Here is an 18,857-nt window from a genome sequence, read left to right on the forward strand (position 1 = left end):
TAAAAAGTATAATTCCTCAAGGTATTTAATTTTCTCAGGGTAATTTTTGTCTTATACTTTCCTCCATGCCAGCACATAGATGTTCAATAAATGACAGTTAATCAATTTATCATTTTCTAGAAAAACTTTGTTACCTCCCAAATTGGAGTCCCACTGAATGACTCTTTGATAGTTTTCATACAATTGGGCTATTTCTCTTGTCTTAAATTTGTGGCTAATACTGTACCAATTTAATTACACTGTTAATTTCTTTGTTTTGCTATATATACCATGATTATGTTAAGATTTGGGTATGTGAATTTTGAAACTTTGCTTTACATATAACATTACTTAAAAATAAAAAGTTTAAAATGAATAGGGGTTTGGCAAGATGGCAGAGTACAACTAGGCAGCAAATCTCAACTCTTCCACAGCTTGAAATATAAGCAGTGAGAACACCGATTAGAGAGTTGGGTAGTAGAGGGAATGTGCTAAGTAAGACATAATGTTGGACCGTCACTTGGACTCAAATTCTGATTACTACAACAAAATAGAAAAGAATTCATTAACCCTGAACCCTCCCCCAGGGTGGGTTGTGGGGTTGGGGTAACAAAGGGAAAAAAGGGAAAGGCAAAGCTGACAAGTGGTATCATCCACAAACACTGTGTGTGGGGGTGGGGAGATGGGGGTGGAGATGACATGGGATAGCATGACCCTGAGTGCTAGATTTCTCTTCCTCAAAACCTATTCAATTTGATGGAACAAGGAGAGCTAGGCTAGGCAAGAAAGTCCAAACACACATTATGAGGGACATAAGCTTTCTCAGGCACACTGGAAACTAAGGCAAGTTAGTGTTATCTGTAGAAAGCTACTTTTCTATTTTTCCTGCATGTATGTCTGGATAGTTGCTCCTTGGAATAATAGTCATATAAGCAAGCTACTGCTGGTGATGTCGCTATTTCTGCAGCCTAACATTAAAAACCCCCAAGAGAGGACAGGCATGAAAGTGAGGGCACTGTGGAGGTTACGTGTTATTCATCTAGCCAGCCACCACTGGACAAAACACCTCGGGCAAAACAACAGCTTAATGAAGCACCTGGAGGGATGGAGGTGCTATCTGTTTGGCCTGTTTTCACCACTGATCTCTACTTGGGATCTTCTTGAGGCAGTCACTGATCTCCTATAAGCTTTCCCCAGTAAATCATGTCTCTCACACTGTCTCTGGGGACTTTCTTTGGCCCTTCTGCAACCTACCCCATTGTCCTGGCACAAGTGGGCTGTGGATAAGACAACAAACATATTTCAGAAACAATAACCATAGAAAAGAAAGACTGTTAAGCAGAGACAGGAGCTGCAAAGCCACTTGGTGAGTGAGAAGTGCACAGCTTATTTCCTATTGCTGGTGGAAATCTGTGGCAGGCAGCCATTTTGTAGAGACCATGGGTAAGCCTGCCATGCTAGAAGGAATTAAATCTATGTGGCTTTATCATCTAGAGCAAATACTATCATATGGAAGGCCTTTGACACAAGCCGAATAACCTCGGTAGCAGAACCTCTGCTAAATGCAGGTTGTCAAATCTCCCTCCCTGCAATGCTACTAAGGGGAATGGGGTGCAGAACAGAAAGCGGGTCACTTTTAGAGAGTGTGGCATCTGGGGAGTGGCAAGTGCCCTAGCTACTAGCCTCAGCTATAAAATTTCCTGTTGCTGGCTTCAGCAGTGAGCACTCCTGTAGTCAGCAGAAGCCATCTGCAGACATTCATGCCCAGATACCAGCCACCACCGACTCTGCACCACAGCACCAGCCTGCTGACGCTGCAACCATATGTACCTCAACAGCTGGCAGAATCTGCCCACAGCCCAGTAGTGCCACGCATACCCCCACAGATGTGGGTGCCCTAGATGCTGGCTACTACTGGGTGAGTCCCAGCAGCAATACATGTGCTTCAGAAGCCAGCAACCACCCAACCTATGTGCCAAGGGCCACTGCCCCCATGCCTCTACTATGGGCTGCCACAATCCACAACCCCCAAAATATACAGGTGAACTCGCACCTGTTTGTGACAATGTTGGGTGCACAAAGCATTTATACAGCAGTTACACAAGACAGCAGTCCAGTGAGGGAGAGAACTGGCTGCTAGGCCACAGGCAATTAGGGGATGTTTTCTCTGACCCAAGACATACCAAAACAGAGGGAGACTCCAGATTCATGTCAGAGGTAGGTGGAACAAGATCTGTAGGGAGAGCTAAACTATACAGGGAAAAACTCAAAATGACTGATGTGTATACCAACTCCATACCTGAACATTAACCTGCCCGCTGCCACCAAAAAAAACCTGATGAGATCCAAGTCTGGATGGTCCAATAATAAATCTCTGCATCTACTCAAATAGCCCACTATTTAAGGAATAATTTGAAATCTTTTTTTAAATTTCACTGATATTATCTTCTGTGTTGATGTGACAGGTTACCTCCATCATTTGATACTTCATTCCTTAATCCAACTTTATTTTTTAATGTTTTTTAAATGTCAATTGGATTTAGTCTATCATTTTTCTTCTTGCTCAGTTTTTTTATTCTCTCCTGTTTCTTCTTACATTTCTGCCCCCTTCATTTTTTTCTCCCCACCCCTCTTCATGTCCTAGAGTGTTTAATAGTAACTTTAATACCCAGTTTCTCAGTCTATTCTAAAGCATTATTCCCCTTTTCCATTTTTAGATTAATGGAGTTGTGAAAACATTTTCAATATGTTTAAGATTTACTGGTATATAGCTTTGCCCTCGGTGGTAACAATTAATAGTGATCATCTCTTAAAGAGTAGTTTTGGGGACTGAACACCATACCATGACCACACTGAGTGAGTTTTGACACTTAGATATATCTCCAGGCTGAGGCACATGATAAGGAGAAAGCTATTACAGTGGAATACACATCCACTCAAAGAGAGGTATACATGTCAACACAGAAACATAGGCAACATGAGAAAAAAGATGTCCAAGAGTTCATAACACTTGTAACTGATCTCATAAAATGGAAATAATGCCCCCCAAATAATTCAAAATTGCCAAGTGTGGTGGCTCACACCTATAATCCCAATGGCTTGGGAGGCTAAGGCAATAAGATCACAAGTTCAAAGCTAGCCTCAGCAAACAGTGGGGCACTAAGCAGCTCAGTGAGATCCTGTCTCTAAATAAAATACAAAAATAGGGCTGGAAGCTCAGTGGTCAAGTGCCCCTGAGTTCAATCCCCAGTAATACCCCCTCCCCACCAAAAAAAAAAAGGAATTAAAATATTAAAGGTTAAAATGATCATGATCAATGAACTAAAAGGTGACCTAAGAAATAAACTAAAGGAGAAAATGCAGTTTATAAAAGAGTATCACAATTGAGTAAGAACCAAAGTCTGTAAATAAGCTCAATTAAATAAAACAGCTGAAAGTCTGATAGATAACATTAATTCAGAGAATATCAGGCCTTGAAGACAAGGTATCTGAACACTAAACAATAAAAACAAAACAAAAAACCCTATAATCAGCATACTCAAGAACTCTGAAACAACATCAAGAAATCTAATTTAAGGATCATTGGTATTGAAGGAAAGATACAGGTTAATGACACTGAAAACCTATTCAGTGAAATAACAGAAAATTTCTCTAACCTTGGGACCGAGTTGGACATTCAGATATAGGAGCCATATAGAACCCCAAATAGACAAGAGCAGAAAAGAACCTCCCCATGTCACATTATAGTTAAAATGACTAAAATACACAAAGAATTTTAAAAGCTGTAAAAGAACTGACAGGTCACTTACAAAGGCAAACCAGTAAGAACACCACCAGTTTTCTTAATAGAAACCCTAAAGGCCAGGAGGGCTTGATGGGATGTATTTTGAACCTTGCAGGAAAATATTTACCAACCTAGTTTGATATATCCAGAAAATCTTACATAATTAAAGAATAAAAACTTTTCAAGATATACATAAATTAAAGGAATTCATGACCACTAAACTAGCACTGAAAAAGATATTTAAAGGAATTTTACACACAGAAGATAAAAAACAATGAGAGGTAATACAAATGCATCTCATTAGAAGAGGTGATAAGCAAATGAGAATTAGGATCAAATCAAACACTAGAAATAAAATGTCAAAAATAATACATTTCTCTATAATAATGCTGATAATACATGGTCTTAATTCTCCAATTAAAAAAGACAGACTGGCAGAATAAGACCCAACTACACATTGCCTGAGGGAAACATACCTCACCGGCAGAGACATTCACAGGTGGAAAATAATCCATGCAAATGGAACCCAAAAGCAAGAAGGAGCAGTACTCTCGGAACAGATTTTAAGCCAAAATTAGAAGAGACAAGGCCACTACATATTGGTAAAGGGAATAATCCATAAAGAAGAAATAGTGATCATAAATATTTATTCCCTGAATGTTGGCACACCCAGTTTCATAAAACAAACTACTCAACATAAAGGCTCAGCTAGTCCTCAATATGATAACAATGGGCGAGTTCAATACACCTCTAACAGGTCATCCAGACATGAAATCAACAAAGATACTACAGAGTTAAAATTTAGCATATATCAAATGGATGGACTTAGCAGACTTCTAAAGAATATTTCATGAAACAACAGCTGCCCATGAAACTGTCATCAAAATAGATCATCTTTTAGGCCACAAAGCTAGTTCTAGAAAATACAGAAAGGCTGAAATAATTCCTTACATCTTATCTGATCATAATGGAATAAAATTAGAAATCAACAGCAAAAAAAAAAAAAAACAAAAACAAAAAACCTCAACCCTCCTCCTCCCCAAAACCCTACAGAAACTATACAAACACATGGAGATTCTTAGAATCAAACAAGAACAGAAATATAATCTATAAAAACCTGTGGAATACAGTAAAGGCTGTTCTAAGAGAAAAATTTATAGCTCTGTATACCTACATAAATAAATATGTCAGAAGGATCTCAAGTACAATACCTAATGATACATCTCAAGGTCTTAGAAAAACAAGAACAAACCAATGATAGAATCAGTGGAAGGAAAGAAAAAACAAAGATGAGAGCTGAAATTAATGAAACAGAGAATTAAAAAAAACAGTACTAAAGAGCTGGGGTTGTGGCTCAGTGGTAGAGTGCTTGCCTAGCACAGATGAGGCAATGGGTTCAATTCTCAGCACCACATATAATTAATAAATAAAATAAAGGTCCATCAACAATACTAAACATCAATTAAAAAGTCAGCTCTTGAGGTTGGGGCTATAGCTCAGTGGTAGAGTGCTTGCTTAGCACATGTGAGGCCCTGCGTTTGATCCTCAGCACCACATACAAATGAATAGAATAAAGGTATTAAAAAAATTCCCTTTAAAAAAGCTCTTTGAAAAGACCGATAAACCCTTTTAAAAAAGACTCAAATTAATAAAATTAGAGATAATAAAGAGGATATTACAATAAACACCACTGAAATTCCAAAGGATCATTAGGAACTATTTTTAAAATCCATATTCCAATCAATTGGAAAATCCAGGAGAAATGAATATATTTCTAGATACACATGACCTATGAAGTTGGAACCAGAATCTATAGAAAATCTAAACAGACCAGTTTCAAGCAATGAAATAGAAACAGTAATTTTAAAAAAACCTTCCAGCAAAGAGCCCAGAACCCGATAGATTCACAGTTGAGTTTTACCAAGTTTTTAAAGAACACCAATACTCTTCAAATTATTCTGAGAAACGGGGGGGGGGGATGCTTTTAAACTCATTCTACAAAACCAATAACACACTGATACTAAAAACATAAGGACACATAAAGAAAATAAAATTACAGACCAATGTCCATGAATATAGGTACCAAACTCCTTAACAAAATAATTGCAAATTGAATTCAGAAACACATCAAAAAGATCTACATTATGACCAACATGGCTTCATTCAGGGATGCAAGGATGGTTCAACATTCATAAACCTGTAAATATAATACACCACAAAAATGGAGTCAAGGACAAAAACTACATAATCCTCTCAACAGATGCAGAAAAAGCCTTTGACAAAATGCAACATCCCTTCATGATGAAATCCCTGGAAAAAACAACAACAAAACAAGATATAGAACAACAAAAGTATATATGACAAACATAGTACAACCAAAGTATATATGACAAACCCAAAGCTGTCATCATATGGAATGGGGTAAAACTGAAAACATTTCCCCTAAATCAGGAATAAGACAAAAATGTCTGCTCTCAATACTCAATATAGTATTTGCAATTTCATCTAGAGGGATTGGGCAAGAGAAAGAAAAAATGGGGTTATAAATAGAAAAGGAATTATCCCCATTCATGATATGATTCTATACTTGAAAGATCCTAAAAGCTCCACTAGAAAATTTCTACATCTGATAAATTCACCAAATTAAAATACAAAGAAAAAAAATCATTGGTTTTCCTATACAGAAAATGAACCTGCTTATACAGAAATCAGAAAAATAAGTCCATTCACAAAACCTTAAAAATGAAAAACAGAAACCTAGGATAAATCTAACCAAAGAATTCAAAGACCTCTACAAGGAAAATTACAGAACACTGAAAAAAGAAATAGAAGACATTAGGAGATAGACCTCCCATATTCACTGCAGGCAGAATTAATATTGTTGAAATGACCATATTAACAAAAGTATTCTACCATTTCAGTATAATCCCAGTCAAAATACCAATGACATTCTCCATTGTATTAGAAAAAAAGCAGTCCTAAAATCATATGGAAGAACAAAAGCCCAGAATAGCCAAAGCAATTCTGATCAAAAAGAGAAATGCTGGGGGCATCACAATACATGATTTCAAATTGTACCTGAGAGCTACAGTAAAAAATAAACAGCATGGTAATGGTATAAAAACAGAGATACAGATACAGATAGTCAACTGATCCTTGGCAAAGGCACCAAAAACATTAGTTGGGAGAAAAGAGCCTACAGCCTTTTTAACAAATGGCACTAGGAAAACTGGATGTCCATATGAAGAAGAATGAAACTAGATCCCATCTCTCACCCTACAAAGTCAATTTAAAACAGATGAAAGACTTGGGAATTAGACCAGAAACCCAAGAAGTGCTAGAAGAAAACAGGTGAAACACTAACAGTTATATAGCCGAACAATAACTTCTTTAGTAAGATTACTAAAGCTCAGAAAATAAACCCAAGAATCATTAAATGAAATGGCTTCAAATTAAAAACCTTCTGTACAGCAAAGAAACAATTTTGTCCCATCATACCAAATACTGTACAATTATTAAAAAAACTGATTAACAAATTTACTACCTATAAAAACTTTGAAATAAATACTATGTTTCTAGAGTTTTGGGAAAAAAAACATTCAATTTTTGGATGGGGGTGGGTACTGGGAACTGAACCCAGGGGCACTTAACCAATAAGCCACATTCCATCCTTTTTAATATTTTATTTAGAGACAAGATCTCATTAATTTGCTTTGTGCCTCATTAAATTGCTGAGGCTGAACTTGCGATTCTCCTTTCTCAGCCTCCCCAGACACTGGGATTATAGGTGTGTGCCACCCTGCCCAGCTGAAATAGTGAAGATAACAAACTTCAAGTCTACTCTTTCTAAATGTTCAATTGAACAAAACATTACGTGCATAACTGAAGAAATGTACCCATGAAAGCATTTTCTAGAACTAGCTGTCATTTTATTTCAAGGAATACACTGTATTTCAAATTATCAATGTTCAAAAGTACCTGTCCTATAAGCAGGATACTGGAACAACGTATACTTCATGGTAATGTGTACTGTACTGCACGTGTTGCTGCCTAACACTAACATGTTGTTCTTTGTAGTTACTTGTTGACAAGTTGTGACCTGTGTTCATACTCTGAAGAATATATTAGAGAAAACATTTATTCTGAATGCTTGAGAAAAATAAAATTTCTGGTAAATTTTTGGCATCTTTAAGGATATTTGACAGTGGGCGAAATGATCATCATGTTATGGACAAAATTCACTGAAACAATTTATAAGAGATAAGCCCACGAGATTCAGTTATAAATTTGGGGCCCGGTGCAGAATATGGGGATATTGTTATAACTTTGACTTGTATTGTCGAAAAAATGCTCAAGAAGAATCCAACAATGATCTTTTTGCTTGAGAGTAAGATCATTTTACATGTTTGAAGATAGGAAAATCTATAATCACAATTTCATTTTAAAATCTAATCACTAGTTATGACTTGGTATACCTTCAAAATATTGAATGCCAAGCTACAGACACCATGAGGAAAAAAAAAAAAAAACAGATTAAACAAGTGTCCTCTGAAACTGAATCATTGATAAAAATGCAAGCCAAGAGGGCCATATGATTATAAGTTCAATACAAATAATGAATTCTCACTGTAAAATGGTTAGATTACAAATATGTCACTGTTGAAGCAAACTGTAATACAGTGGAATCACTTGGCAAAGTTCAACAATGGGGGAAAAAAGTGAATCAATAAAAGTCAACCAAAGGTAGTGGGTTCCTATAACTATTTCAATGGCGATGTGGACAAACACAACTGGTTTCCAAATAGTCCACTTCTATTAGAGGTAAAACACTGTACTGGTCTTTGTGCAGTCAAATAATTGGTATGTTCATCGAAAATGTAAGAATTATTCAAGATGTGTGAACAAAGACGAGAGCGATCTCAAAGAGAGATATCTGCTTACCTTAAGCAAGGTAGGGAGAAACCATCAGGAGGAATCAAAGGTCATATTCCCAGACCTATTACTGTCCCAGATGTCAGATTTGACATGAGAAGCATTATTCTCAAGTAGCAACAACAATGACAATGTCAAAATAAGCCATGTTGTGCAAAACCAACATTATAAAAATGTACTGTAATCCTCTGAAGTGTTTTGCTTCCTTCCACATCATGAACGGGGCACTTCTTTGTATATTGTGTAATGTATGAAATATTTGCCCAATGTCCTATTTACAGGATAGCGTGTGTGTGTGTATGTATGCTATCTTATAAATATGTATACACACACATACACACACTATACTGTCCCAGTGTCCTATTTATAGGACAATCTGCATTATTGTTCTTAATAATAAAGAATAAACTCTAGATTATGATTTCCAACTATGTGCCAATTTACACCTGCATCAATTTTGTTAAACATAGTCCCAAAAATTTAGGATTTACTGAGTTAACAGCATGGAGAGAGAGCTTACAGACTAGGGGAAAAAAAATCTATTAGCTACTCTTCTGATAGAGAACTAATATCCAGAATATATAAAGAACTCACCCCCCCCCAAAAAAAAAACACCCCAATCAATAAATTGGTAAACGAACTAAACACAAAGTGTTCAATATCTTTAGCAGTCAGGGAAATGCAAATCAAAACTACACAGATTTTGTCTCACTCTAGTAACAATGGCAATAAGTAAGAGTACAAATAGTAATGTCAGCAAGGATGTCGTGAAATGGAACACTTATACACTGTTGGTGGGATTGTAAATTAGTACAACCACTATGGAACTCGGTATGGAGGTTCCTCAAGACCACGGCTACCAAATGATCCAGCTCTACTACTCCTTGCTATTTACTCAAAGGAATTAAAGTCAGCACACTGTAGAGATGTATGCATGCCCATGTTTATGGCAGCACAATTTACAATAGCTAAGTTATGGAACCAGGCGAGGTATCTGTCTATTGAATGGGTAAAAATGTGGTATATATACACAATACAGTTTTGTTCAGCCATGAAGAAGAAATTATGTCATCTGCAGGAAAATGAATGAGTATCACATTAAGAGAAATAAACCAGGATTGGATGCTTTCTCTCGTATGTGGAAGCTCTAGAACAAAAAAGAAAAAGGAATCACCCAAAAATACCTAGACAGGAGAACAAGAGGGGAGAGGGAGGAGTGGAGGTTAAGGGAAGGTAATGAAACTGCTCACTTATGTCATATGCATGTGTGAATATGCCACAATGAATCCCACTATTCTGTATAATTATTATGTACCAATAAAAAAGTTCTTAAAAATAAAAAAAACAATGAATAAATATTTTCTTGACTCTACTTTCTTTTCCAGCTACTATCCCATCTTTTTTCTTCCTTTAAAATAAAATCCCTCAAAATTATTATTAATGCTCACTCATTAAAATTTCTTTCTTCCCAAATGTTCCCAAATCCACTCTTAGATTTTCACTTCCACCATCCACATTATCAAGATCACCAAGACTTTCCAGTTGCCAAGTTAGTGGTCTCTCGTCAGAACTCATCTTTCCTGCCATAGGAACGTAGTGCAACTGTGGACTTTTGAGGCCATAGGGCTGGTGGGGGCTGGGGGGGACAAAACACAGAAGGATTATAGAAGAGAATCATTGACTTGTGTTGAGTATGATTACATTATGTTTTGTCTATCAGAAACAGACATTGAAGAATTTATGTCACTGAAGTGGGAAATGAATGCATGGGAATTCAGTCTACTATCTCCTCAATTATGGTATATACTTTGAATTTTCCACAACATTTTTCTTTTTATTTTTAGTAGGAGCTACTGACCAGGATCAGGGTCCTGGCAAACATCTTTAGGCTCTGCAACCACCTAAAGAAATCCTGTTGGTGATGATATACACCCTGCCTTGTAGGAAGCCCCTGTGAGGGTAAAACTACTGAAGGAAAGCCAAGTATTTGTTCCATTTTTCTAATGCACACTGGTAATCATACCAATATATAAAATTTGAAAAAGACTCATGTATCTCATATTAACCTAGTTTCTTGTTAAAAGAAACATTTTCACAAACTCATAGGGCTAAAGGATCCTTAATAAATCCTTTAATTCAGCTCATCGTTGTACAATCCCTATGTAACAAATATTTACAAAGTACCTACTGTGTGCCACATATAGTGCTAAACAACAGATCCCTACCCACATTACAGTTACAAATTAGTGGACTAACTAAGCCATCAGGCCTCTTGAAATCCTTTCTGAATAGGACAAGGAATAGCAAATTAATGGTGAAAAATACCCATGCAGTGTTCTGCTGGCATATATATGTGATCACATTTAATCCTTTAACAGTCCTGGGGGAGGCAGTAGTTATATTGCCCGTTTACCTGTAGTTACAAGTATGTAATTTTAAATGAAGCATAATGCAGTTCAGTGACTTGCTCAAGATCCTCTACCTAGCAGGTAGAATAGTTGATATTTGAACATGGACAGCCTGGCCCAAAGGCTCTCTCTAGTCTATACTCTTCAGTCACCACACTATAAATTCCAAGCCACCCTGACTGTAGTCTGCTCATTTGGAGTACCAAAGACAAGTGGACTAGCCTGGCAGGTAAGGGCAACAGGACATTCTTGGCCAACAGAGCAGAAAACGATATTCAGCACTGAGCACTGGAACGACAGAGACGAAAGGATTAACACTGCAGGCAAACAAAGGTCAAGACTTGGCCTGTCTCAGCAGCTCACAGATGGTGACAGTGAATCCACAGCAGGGTGGCAGGCAGAGCTGGGATCTCCAGGAGAGCTGGCCCTTGCTCTCTGACAACAGCAGGCACACAGCATGGTGCTGGCTGGACAGAGGCAGGGAGCAAAACCCCCCATGCTCTTATTCCCTGCTGCACAGTGGATGCTCAGCCTGCACCTCCACTCCTGATACAGAGGCCTGGGAGGGCTCTTTCTCTTATACCTTTGGGGTCTCTCCCCTGCCAGCTACCTTCACCAGTTGGCAGAACTCCATCCCCCAACCAACCCCTGGAGACCTCACACACCTGAGTGTCATCATGCTGTGCTCCTATGCCTCTTGAGTACTCAGCTCTCAAACCCGGCCTTCAAGCAGGACACTTTGGAAACAACTGATAAGTCAGGGCTCCCTGTGGCAGTCCAGAGCTTCTCACACTCCCCTCACCTCTGAAACGCAGAGGACTTTGGACTTTGATATGCCCATCAGGCCAAAAGCCCTTCTCTTCTTCCCAATGAATTCAAATCTGGGATCAAATACAGTCATGAGGCACATGATGACATTTTGGTGAACAATGAGTCACCCTGCACTTTCACCATATAACGATGGATGCCATAGCCATCTTAGTTTGTGAAGTATCATCCTGATGGCCACATAATGATGAAATTACCTAACACCACACTTCTCAGAACAAACCCCAGTCACTAAGCAGCACCTAACTGAAATTGACAAATAATCTCTGCTTGAAACCGATGAAACTCAAAATAGCACAGAGGCTACAGTGGTGATGCCAGCCCTCTTCAAGGGCCATCAATTATGTGTTCAAGCCCTGCAGTCCCTGGGAGGCCTGCAGCAATAAAGAAAGGTCAACTTGTCTTCTCTCATCAGCTCAAGAACAAAATCTCAAATGGGCTTTCTGAGTCTCTAGCACTGGTCTGTCCTCCTTCCCAGGCACCCTGTAGTGTTCTCCAAGTTGACAGCCTTGGACCCAGGACAGCCTGTCACAAAAAGAATGCCAGCCCTCAGACAGCCTAAGGACTTTTGGGTTTTTAAAAATCTAAAAAAAAAAAAAAAAAAAAAAAAAAAAAGACAAGAATTACAGTCTGCTTTTTAGCAGTTTCAACACAGCAGCCTTGAGATAAAGCTGTACCCATTCTTTCCATCTACTCTAGGAACTGCCCCAATCCCAGATTTAGTAAGAAATTAAAATATCATTGCTTTCTCTCTCAACTATCCAACCAGTGTATGTTCTATACTAGCTGGTGCCAGATACAACCCTGAAAAAGCAAGGAAATAAAGAGCAGAGGAGCAGAATTTGTAAGTGGCTCCATCCCCCATCCAATCCTAGGCATATTCCCACAGCCAGCCAACCACTAAAGGCAGATTGAACATGAAACACAGCAGTCCCAATCACACCTTTGTCCCAATCAAGCCACCTCCTACAGCAGTAAGGCAGAGAGCCAAGACAGCAAGCGCTTTACTAGGGAAAAACCAACAACTGGTCATGATATATAGGATATTGGCAAATATGCGAGATGTTCCACGCCCTAAAGCAGTTTTCCTAACAATTTTCCATTTCTCAACTAAGCTCTGATGTTCAAATAAGGCTGTAGGCCATGGGTAAAGTTAACATAGGCATTACAAATAAATTTTCAAAGTAAATTATTAAGAATGTATTTAAAATTCTAAGTTCATTGAATATAGGATATATGGATTGCTGACAATTTAAAGTTAGTCTACAATTCACAAAAAAACCCCACAATTTCATAATTAAATTTAAGTACACATGACTTTTCCCCTATGTGCAAAAGAAAATGTATATTGACCAATTTGTGGTATATCATGAGATAATAATTAATAAAAGAAAATTTAGTCAAAAATAATTTGATCAAAGAAGTCTTTGTAAGAAATTTAAGTCTGTTAGCCAGCTTTTCTTTTACTCTCCAGCTCGTCACTTAGTTCAAAATTGAGGCAACTCAAGTAAAGGTAAATTCATCTTGCCACAAAAGATATGAAATAATCTCTCTTACTCTCTGGAATGGATCTTGCTTCTTTGTCTTTTGTACCTTTGCCGGCTCCCTACCACCACTTCTCAAAGCAAATGTGTTCTTTGGGAACATGGTTGTTTTCCAGTTGCTTGGAGAAAAAGTCTGTCATTGGCGGTGGGCCACAAATATAGAACAAAGTCTCTTTTGAAATATGGTCTTTTATCTCCTCCTCTGTTATTCTTCCTTCTATCAAAAAACAGAATAAACACCAAATTAAGCCAGACATTATTTTTATTCTGAAATGAGGACAGACCAACCACAACTCAGCAAAGTGTTTATTTAATGTAACTCAAGCTCAGTGCATCTCCAGGCTTCTTAAACCTAGGGGAGGCTAATCACTGCACATTGCAAAGAAGGCCAATTAGTTTACTGGTCTTTGGTTGAGATGCAAAGCTGTCTTCAGCAAGTAAATTAAAACTTTTATCAAAATCCTTCCAAACAGGGGAGACAAGTAATTTAAATGACCATTAATAGCAAATGGAATCCATTCAGCCAAGGATGGAATATAACTTTTTTCATGAACAGTATAGTGATGATGCAAAGGCTTCTTAAAAAATGTGAAAAATAAAATTTTAACATGGGTAATAGGAAGCCTGTATATAAGTAAATCCAACTAAGTATTTTCTTATTTTTTCCATGATGAATCATCTCTCAATTCTCCTGGTAGTGACATTCCCACCCAGCAATTCCCAACAATAAAGCATCTACGCCCAACCAATGGCAGCCACGTCCACCAAAAAACTGCATGGAGACAGTCAAAATATCTTCAGGGCACTCACCCGTGATATATGGCTTAAGTTCTGCACTGATTTGTGTAGTCTGTTTTGTAACATGCAAACTGCATGCAATCTTCTCAGGAAATTCATTTACTAAATCGAGGATATTTTTCTGGAATAGCAAACATATTTGGTCACACTACAATTTTTAAAAAAATCAAAGCAGATGGGCCCAACCACTGATGCCGAACCACAACTCCCATTCTACACACGTCTGTCGCTCTTGCTCTACTTAGAGAGATATTGTTTGCAGTCTAGCAGGCCAGAGCATTCAGAGTATAGAGGGCTATTTGGCTTTAATTGAAATCTGAATATGCTAACAACCATATTACCAACTCTCCGGGAGTTTTTTCTTTTTCCTTTTTCTCAAGCATTGGCAATTAAGCAGCAGTTTCACTGACCACAGTTGTGTCTTTTAACTGTTTCTGTTCTTTTGTTCACTTCTGCAGCTGCTAAGCACTCGTGAGTGAAAGCCTTCTCCATGGAATGTACTTAGTTTCAACAGATGCAATTGATGGGGTTTCATTTACCCAGCTGGGTTCAAACAATCTAGGTCTCACCTACTCCTGTGACACGAGCCCACCTGTCGATCTCTCAACTCTTCTGGACTCATGGTACCATGTGACTTTCCTGTCACCTAACCTCTAGATTCCATCCCATCAACCCCCCACCCTATCCTGTTCCTTAACTAAAAGCTTCCTCAACACCGACAGTTTTAATTATCCTGGGTAAGATGTGTTAATTTTCATTTGATCATGTTTAAGCCTTGCAAAGTCTTTTGTTTGAACCTTTGCAGAAAAATCAGAACCTAGAGAAGAAATGTTTGTGGACATTTAGTACCACTACACAAGTTTGCTTATAGCAAATGATGAAACATACTTCTCCCCCTGCCCTTACCTTAAACAGGAGTTCGCCGGTGTTCTTTGCACTGTAGAATAGTTTTATTGTACCTATCTCATATCCACTTCCTTTGTTTGCCCGCTCACGGTGGAGATCTGCTGAGTACCGCAGGATGGAAAGCAGGGGGTTAATTCCAACTCCTCCTGCAATCAACACGAGGTTTCTAGGGGCATCTGTGGGCTGAGGGTCAAAGAAGAACTCTCCACCCACTCTCACAGCCACTTCAGAGTCAAGTGTACACTAGGGCAGAAAAGAGAAAGATCCTTTAGTCCTTTATGGTACCAGTCTTAAAAAAAATTCTACTTTAATAAAACCCACTGAGTCTACCTTCTGCATTCTTATCACTATTTAAGACTATGTTTAAAATAGCTTGCTCTCAGTTGTCCCAGGACTCTGTGAATTACTTCTACTTGTCCATGATGCAGGCCATTTGCTGCCCAGCCTTCATGATTCAAACTGCACACTCACTCCAGAACTGAGAAAAGCAGCCTTGCTTCAGTGATTCTGCCATTTGTTAACTTCTCAGGTGAAAAAGTAAGTTGAAAAAAGTGGTAATGAACTCCAGCAGGGGAGAGCTCTGGAGTATGGGGTCTCCTTTTATCTGTAAGTGGTATTCCTTTGTTCTGATCAAGGCTGAGAGAGGCCTGATGAAACAAGGGTCATGATGCGGGCTGCTCTGGGCTCATCAGAGTTGACAAGCATATACTGGAGTCTCCCTCCTGATCTCAGGCAGGGTACAGCCAGATCAGCTGTGCAAGCTTAGACCAGCACTGCAGTACTGTTCAACACTGTTTCACTTCTCTCCAGAGCATCCAAAACAGGCAGCCAGAAGTCACACCAGGAGTGAGTCTCACATACACCCAACCCAGGTAATGCACTTACTACTTGGTGAGGTCACTTATACCAGAAGTGTCACCAGAGATTAACATTGGTTTTCAAAGGGGCAGTACTGCCCTTGATGGGGTGTTTTGGAAACTTGTGACTTTTTGTTGTCACAATGATTTAGGGAACCCAACCAGCATTTAAGGGGAAAAGGCCAGAGATGCTAGATATCCCACAAAATTACTGAAGTCCCAGAGCTAGTACCTATTAAACTGATGGTTAAATCTGCAGGAATTTTATGATCCAGTAGGTAGTATAAAAATCAGTCATTGATGTATTTACAGCACAGAAATCCCCAAATAATACAAATCAGGGCTATTTTATTTAGGAGTTGACTGACCACCATACCATTATCTGCAACACACAGGACTGTCCTGACAATGACTTCTAAATGGCCCATAGTTACATAGATAGATGAAGTGGTTTGTAATGGTCTTAGACTAGACTTTAACTCATTACAAAAAAGTCTTTGAGTTTATTTGTAATAGATTTTATTTGGTCTGAATTTTCCAGAATGTAACCACTAAGTACATTGTACCTGGTGTGTTCAGAACCTTATCAAACGTATTCACTGTGCTGGAAAACCACATGCATTGGTGGTGACATGTGTTCTTTTGTCACACACACACAACACTCCTGTTATCACCATTTGTAGACTGGGTATTCTTGGTGTTCTATGTTTAGAAACAATCATTGAAGCACTCCATTCTATATCTAGTTCAGATATGCCCAAGCATTTATATAATGAAATACATAGTCTTTGATCATTTTTCTTTACTTCTCCTTTGTAAGCACATTTTTTAAATGTATGTTTGTCTCAATTATGAATTTCATTTCATAATAGTTCTATAAAGGAGGCATTGACTCTGACAGGGTTGAGAATCCCTCATTTTGGAGAAAAACACTGACCTGAGTCAAAAGAATGAATTTTAATACAGCTCAATAAAATCCAGCAAGTCCTTTAACTTCTGAGCCTTTGCTACACCTGCCTGTCCACTTCCAGGCTGTTGTGGGCATGAAATGACTCACAGTAGGGGTAACTCCCTGCTGGTATCTGGCTCTATGAAAGAAAGTGTTTTCATTATTATGGCTGTCACAGAGAACAGGTGGTGGGTGAGCCTGATTCCTTCTTCCACTACTAAAAAACAGAAGCCAGGAATAAAGAAATCTGTATTAAGAGCATAGGTTTGTCCCATTACATATTCTTGGTAAGTGAACTCTCTCCTTAAGTAATTACACACTCACAACTTTTGAGAACCAAATCTTTGGCATTCATACCTTGGCATCTCACAAGGCAGGTGAGTAGTAAGTACTTTTGGACAGGAATTTAACTTGAGGCTCTTAAAAATGAGTTAAACTTAGAGAAAAAATATAAGAAAAATGAAAATTATTTTAATCCATAAAATAGGTCATTTTTGTAAAGAACTGTTAAATGAATGAAAATCTCTGGGGAGGGGAATGTCTTAATTTAACTATTTTAAATATGCAGGAAATTGTTACATGAGTGAGTTTTCATTTTGACAAAAGAAATTAGCACCAAGGGAGCACTGGTTAGGAATAACAATCTAGGAATGGTTGTACTGGCTACCAAAGTAAAATGCTCCTTCAAGTCTTGAAAATAGAACCTAAAATACAAGAAACTCTGCCTTATGATGAAAATGGATTTCATGTTCCTACATCCTCCATCTCTCTCTTACCTTCCCATACACATCTCTATAAGAATTTGGGAGACATTGTTTTTTTTTCCCCAATGGCCATCTTCAAGGTGTTTAGCAGTGACAACAAAGAAAGCTGTTAGCTCATTGTTTTTAGAAACTAATGTATGTTCAACCTCAGAACGGCCAAGAAAATATACCCCAGGGAAGGATAATACCAAAGAAACCTGTTTTTTGTTTTTTGTTTTTTTTTTTTTTTAGTGACAAAAATAATATTCAATAGATCTATCTTCTAATTTGCTACCATCTGGAAAGAATCAAAAGCCATCTTTCTCTTTTCCTGATCAATAAAAACTGCCAGGATAGCAAGAACACAAGACTCAAGACACCATATAGCATAACATGTAATTAAAAGGAAGTTACCTTCAATTACTTAGAAATGTATCAAATTTGAGTATAGATTTTTACTTGTGAAATAAAAAAAACCTTTCCATAGTAACTGCAGCCTAGTACACAATAGCTATCCAGAACCCCTTACCCTGCCAAGAGCTTGAGCCAAAGCCAATAAAATAAAGGAAGACATTTATGGCACTTTATCCATGTCTCAACAGACCAGCTTGCTGCCACCCAGACACTCACGTGCCTCCATTGTCCACTCTTAATAGCTTAATAAGACAAAATCCTCAGGAGGAAAATAGCCACCTGAAAATGGTTCCAAAGAAAATCTGACTTCATAAAGGCTGTTTGCAACTCCCACTGGGCAGAGAACAGGCACCACAATTAGGAGGTGCACTCAGGCAACGCCACTTTGAAATTTTCTACAGCCTCTAAGAATAAGTTCCCTCATTGAAATGCCAATGAGGCATGAAACCTAGCAGAGAGCTGTGGACCAGCACCAGGTCAGGTCACATGGGTACCAAGAGCAACCGCAGGGCAGAGTGTGTGCGTGTATTGAGTGAGTACATATTCACAGGTTCAGAGCATTAGGAACCAGAATGGCAATGCTCACTTGGAATCTGACAAGAGGCATGTGGACCTCTTGTTGGTCTCACCCCAGTGGCATATTTTAGAGACTCCGAGCAGTTGATAGGCAGTAATGGGTTGAAAAATCTACAGATAATTCTAAAAAAGGAATGAG

The 18,857-nt window shown here is 38.3% G+C and overlaps 1 protein-coding gene across 7 annotated transcripts in view; it reads right to left on the reverse strand.

Moving 5' to 3' along the window:
• OXNAD1 (oxidoreductase NAD binding domain containing 1) overlaps nt 1–18,857 on the reverse strand; it is a 104,357-nt gene that overhangs the window by 54,941 nt on the left and 30,559 nt on the right. For 4 of the 7 annotated variants that reach the window (XM_081286210.1, XM_081286209.1, XM_081286206.1 and 1 more), the window contains 3 exons: nt 15,180–15,422; nt 14,286–14,394; nt 10,812–13,692 (listed from right to left, as the gene is read on the reverse strand). In XM_081286210.1, coding sequence (XP_081142336.1) covers nt 13,538–13,692; nt 14,286–14,394; nt 15,180–15,422 — 507 coding nt within the window. In that variant the 3' untranslated portion in view covers nt 10,812–13,537. Of the gene's footprint in view, nt 1–10,143; nt 10,332–10,811; nt 13,693–14,285; nt 14,395–15,179; nt 15,423–18,857 lie in introns of those variants that run through there. The other 3 variants (XM_081286208.1, XM_081286207.1, XR_014021076.1) reach the window with 2 other exon arrangements.

This window comes from Spermophilus citellus (genome assembly GCF_964194105.1).
Source record: "Spermophilus citellus genome assembly, chromosome: 3".
NCBI lineage: Eukaryota > Metazoa > Chordata > Mammalia > Rodentia > Sciuridae > Spermophilus > Spermophilus citellus.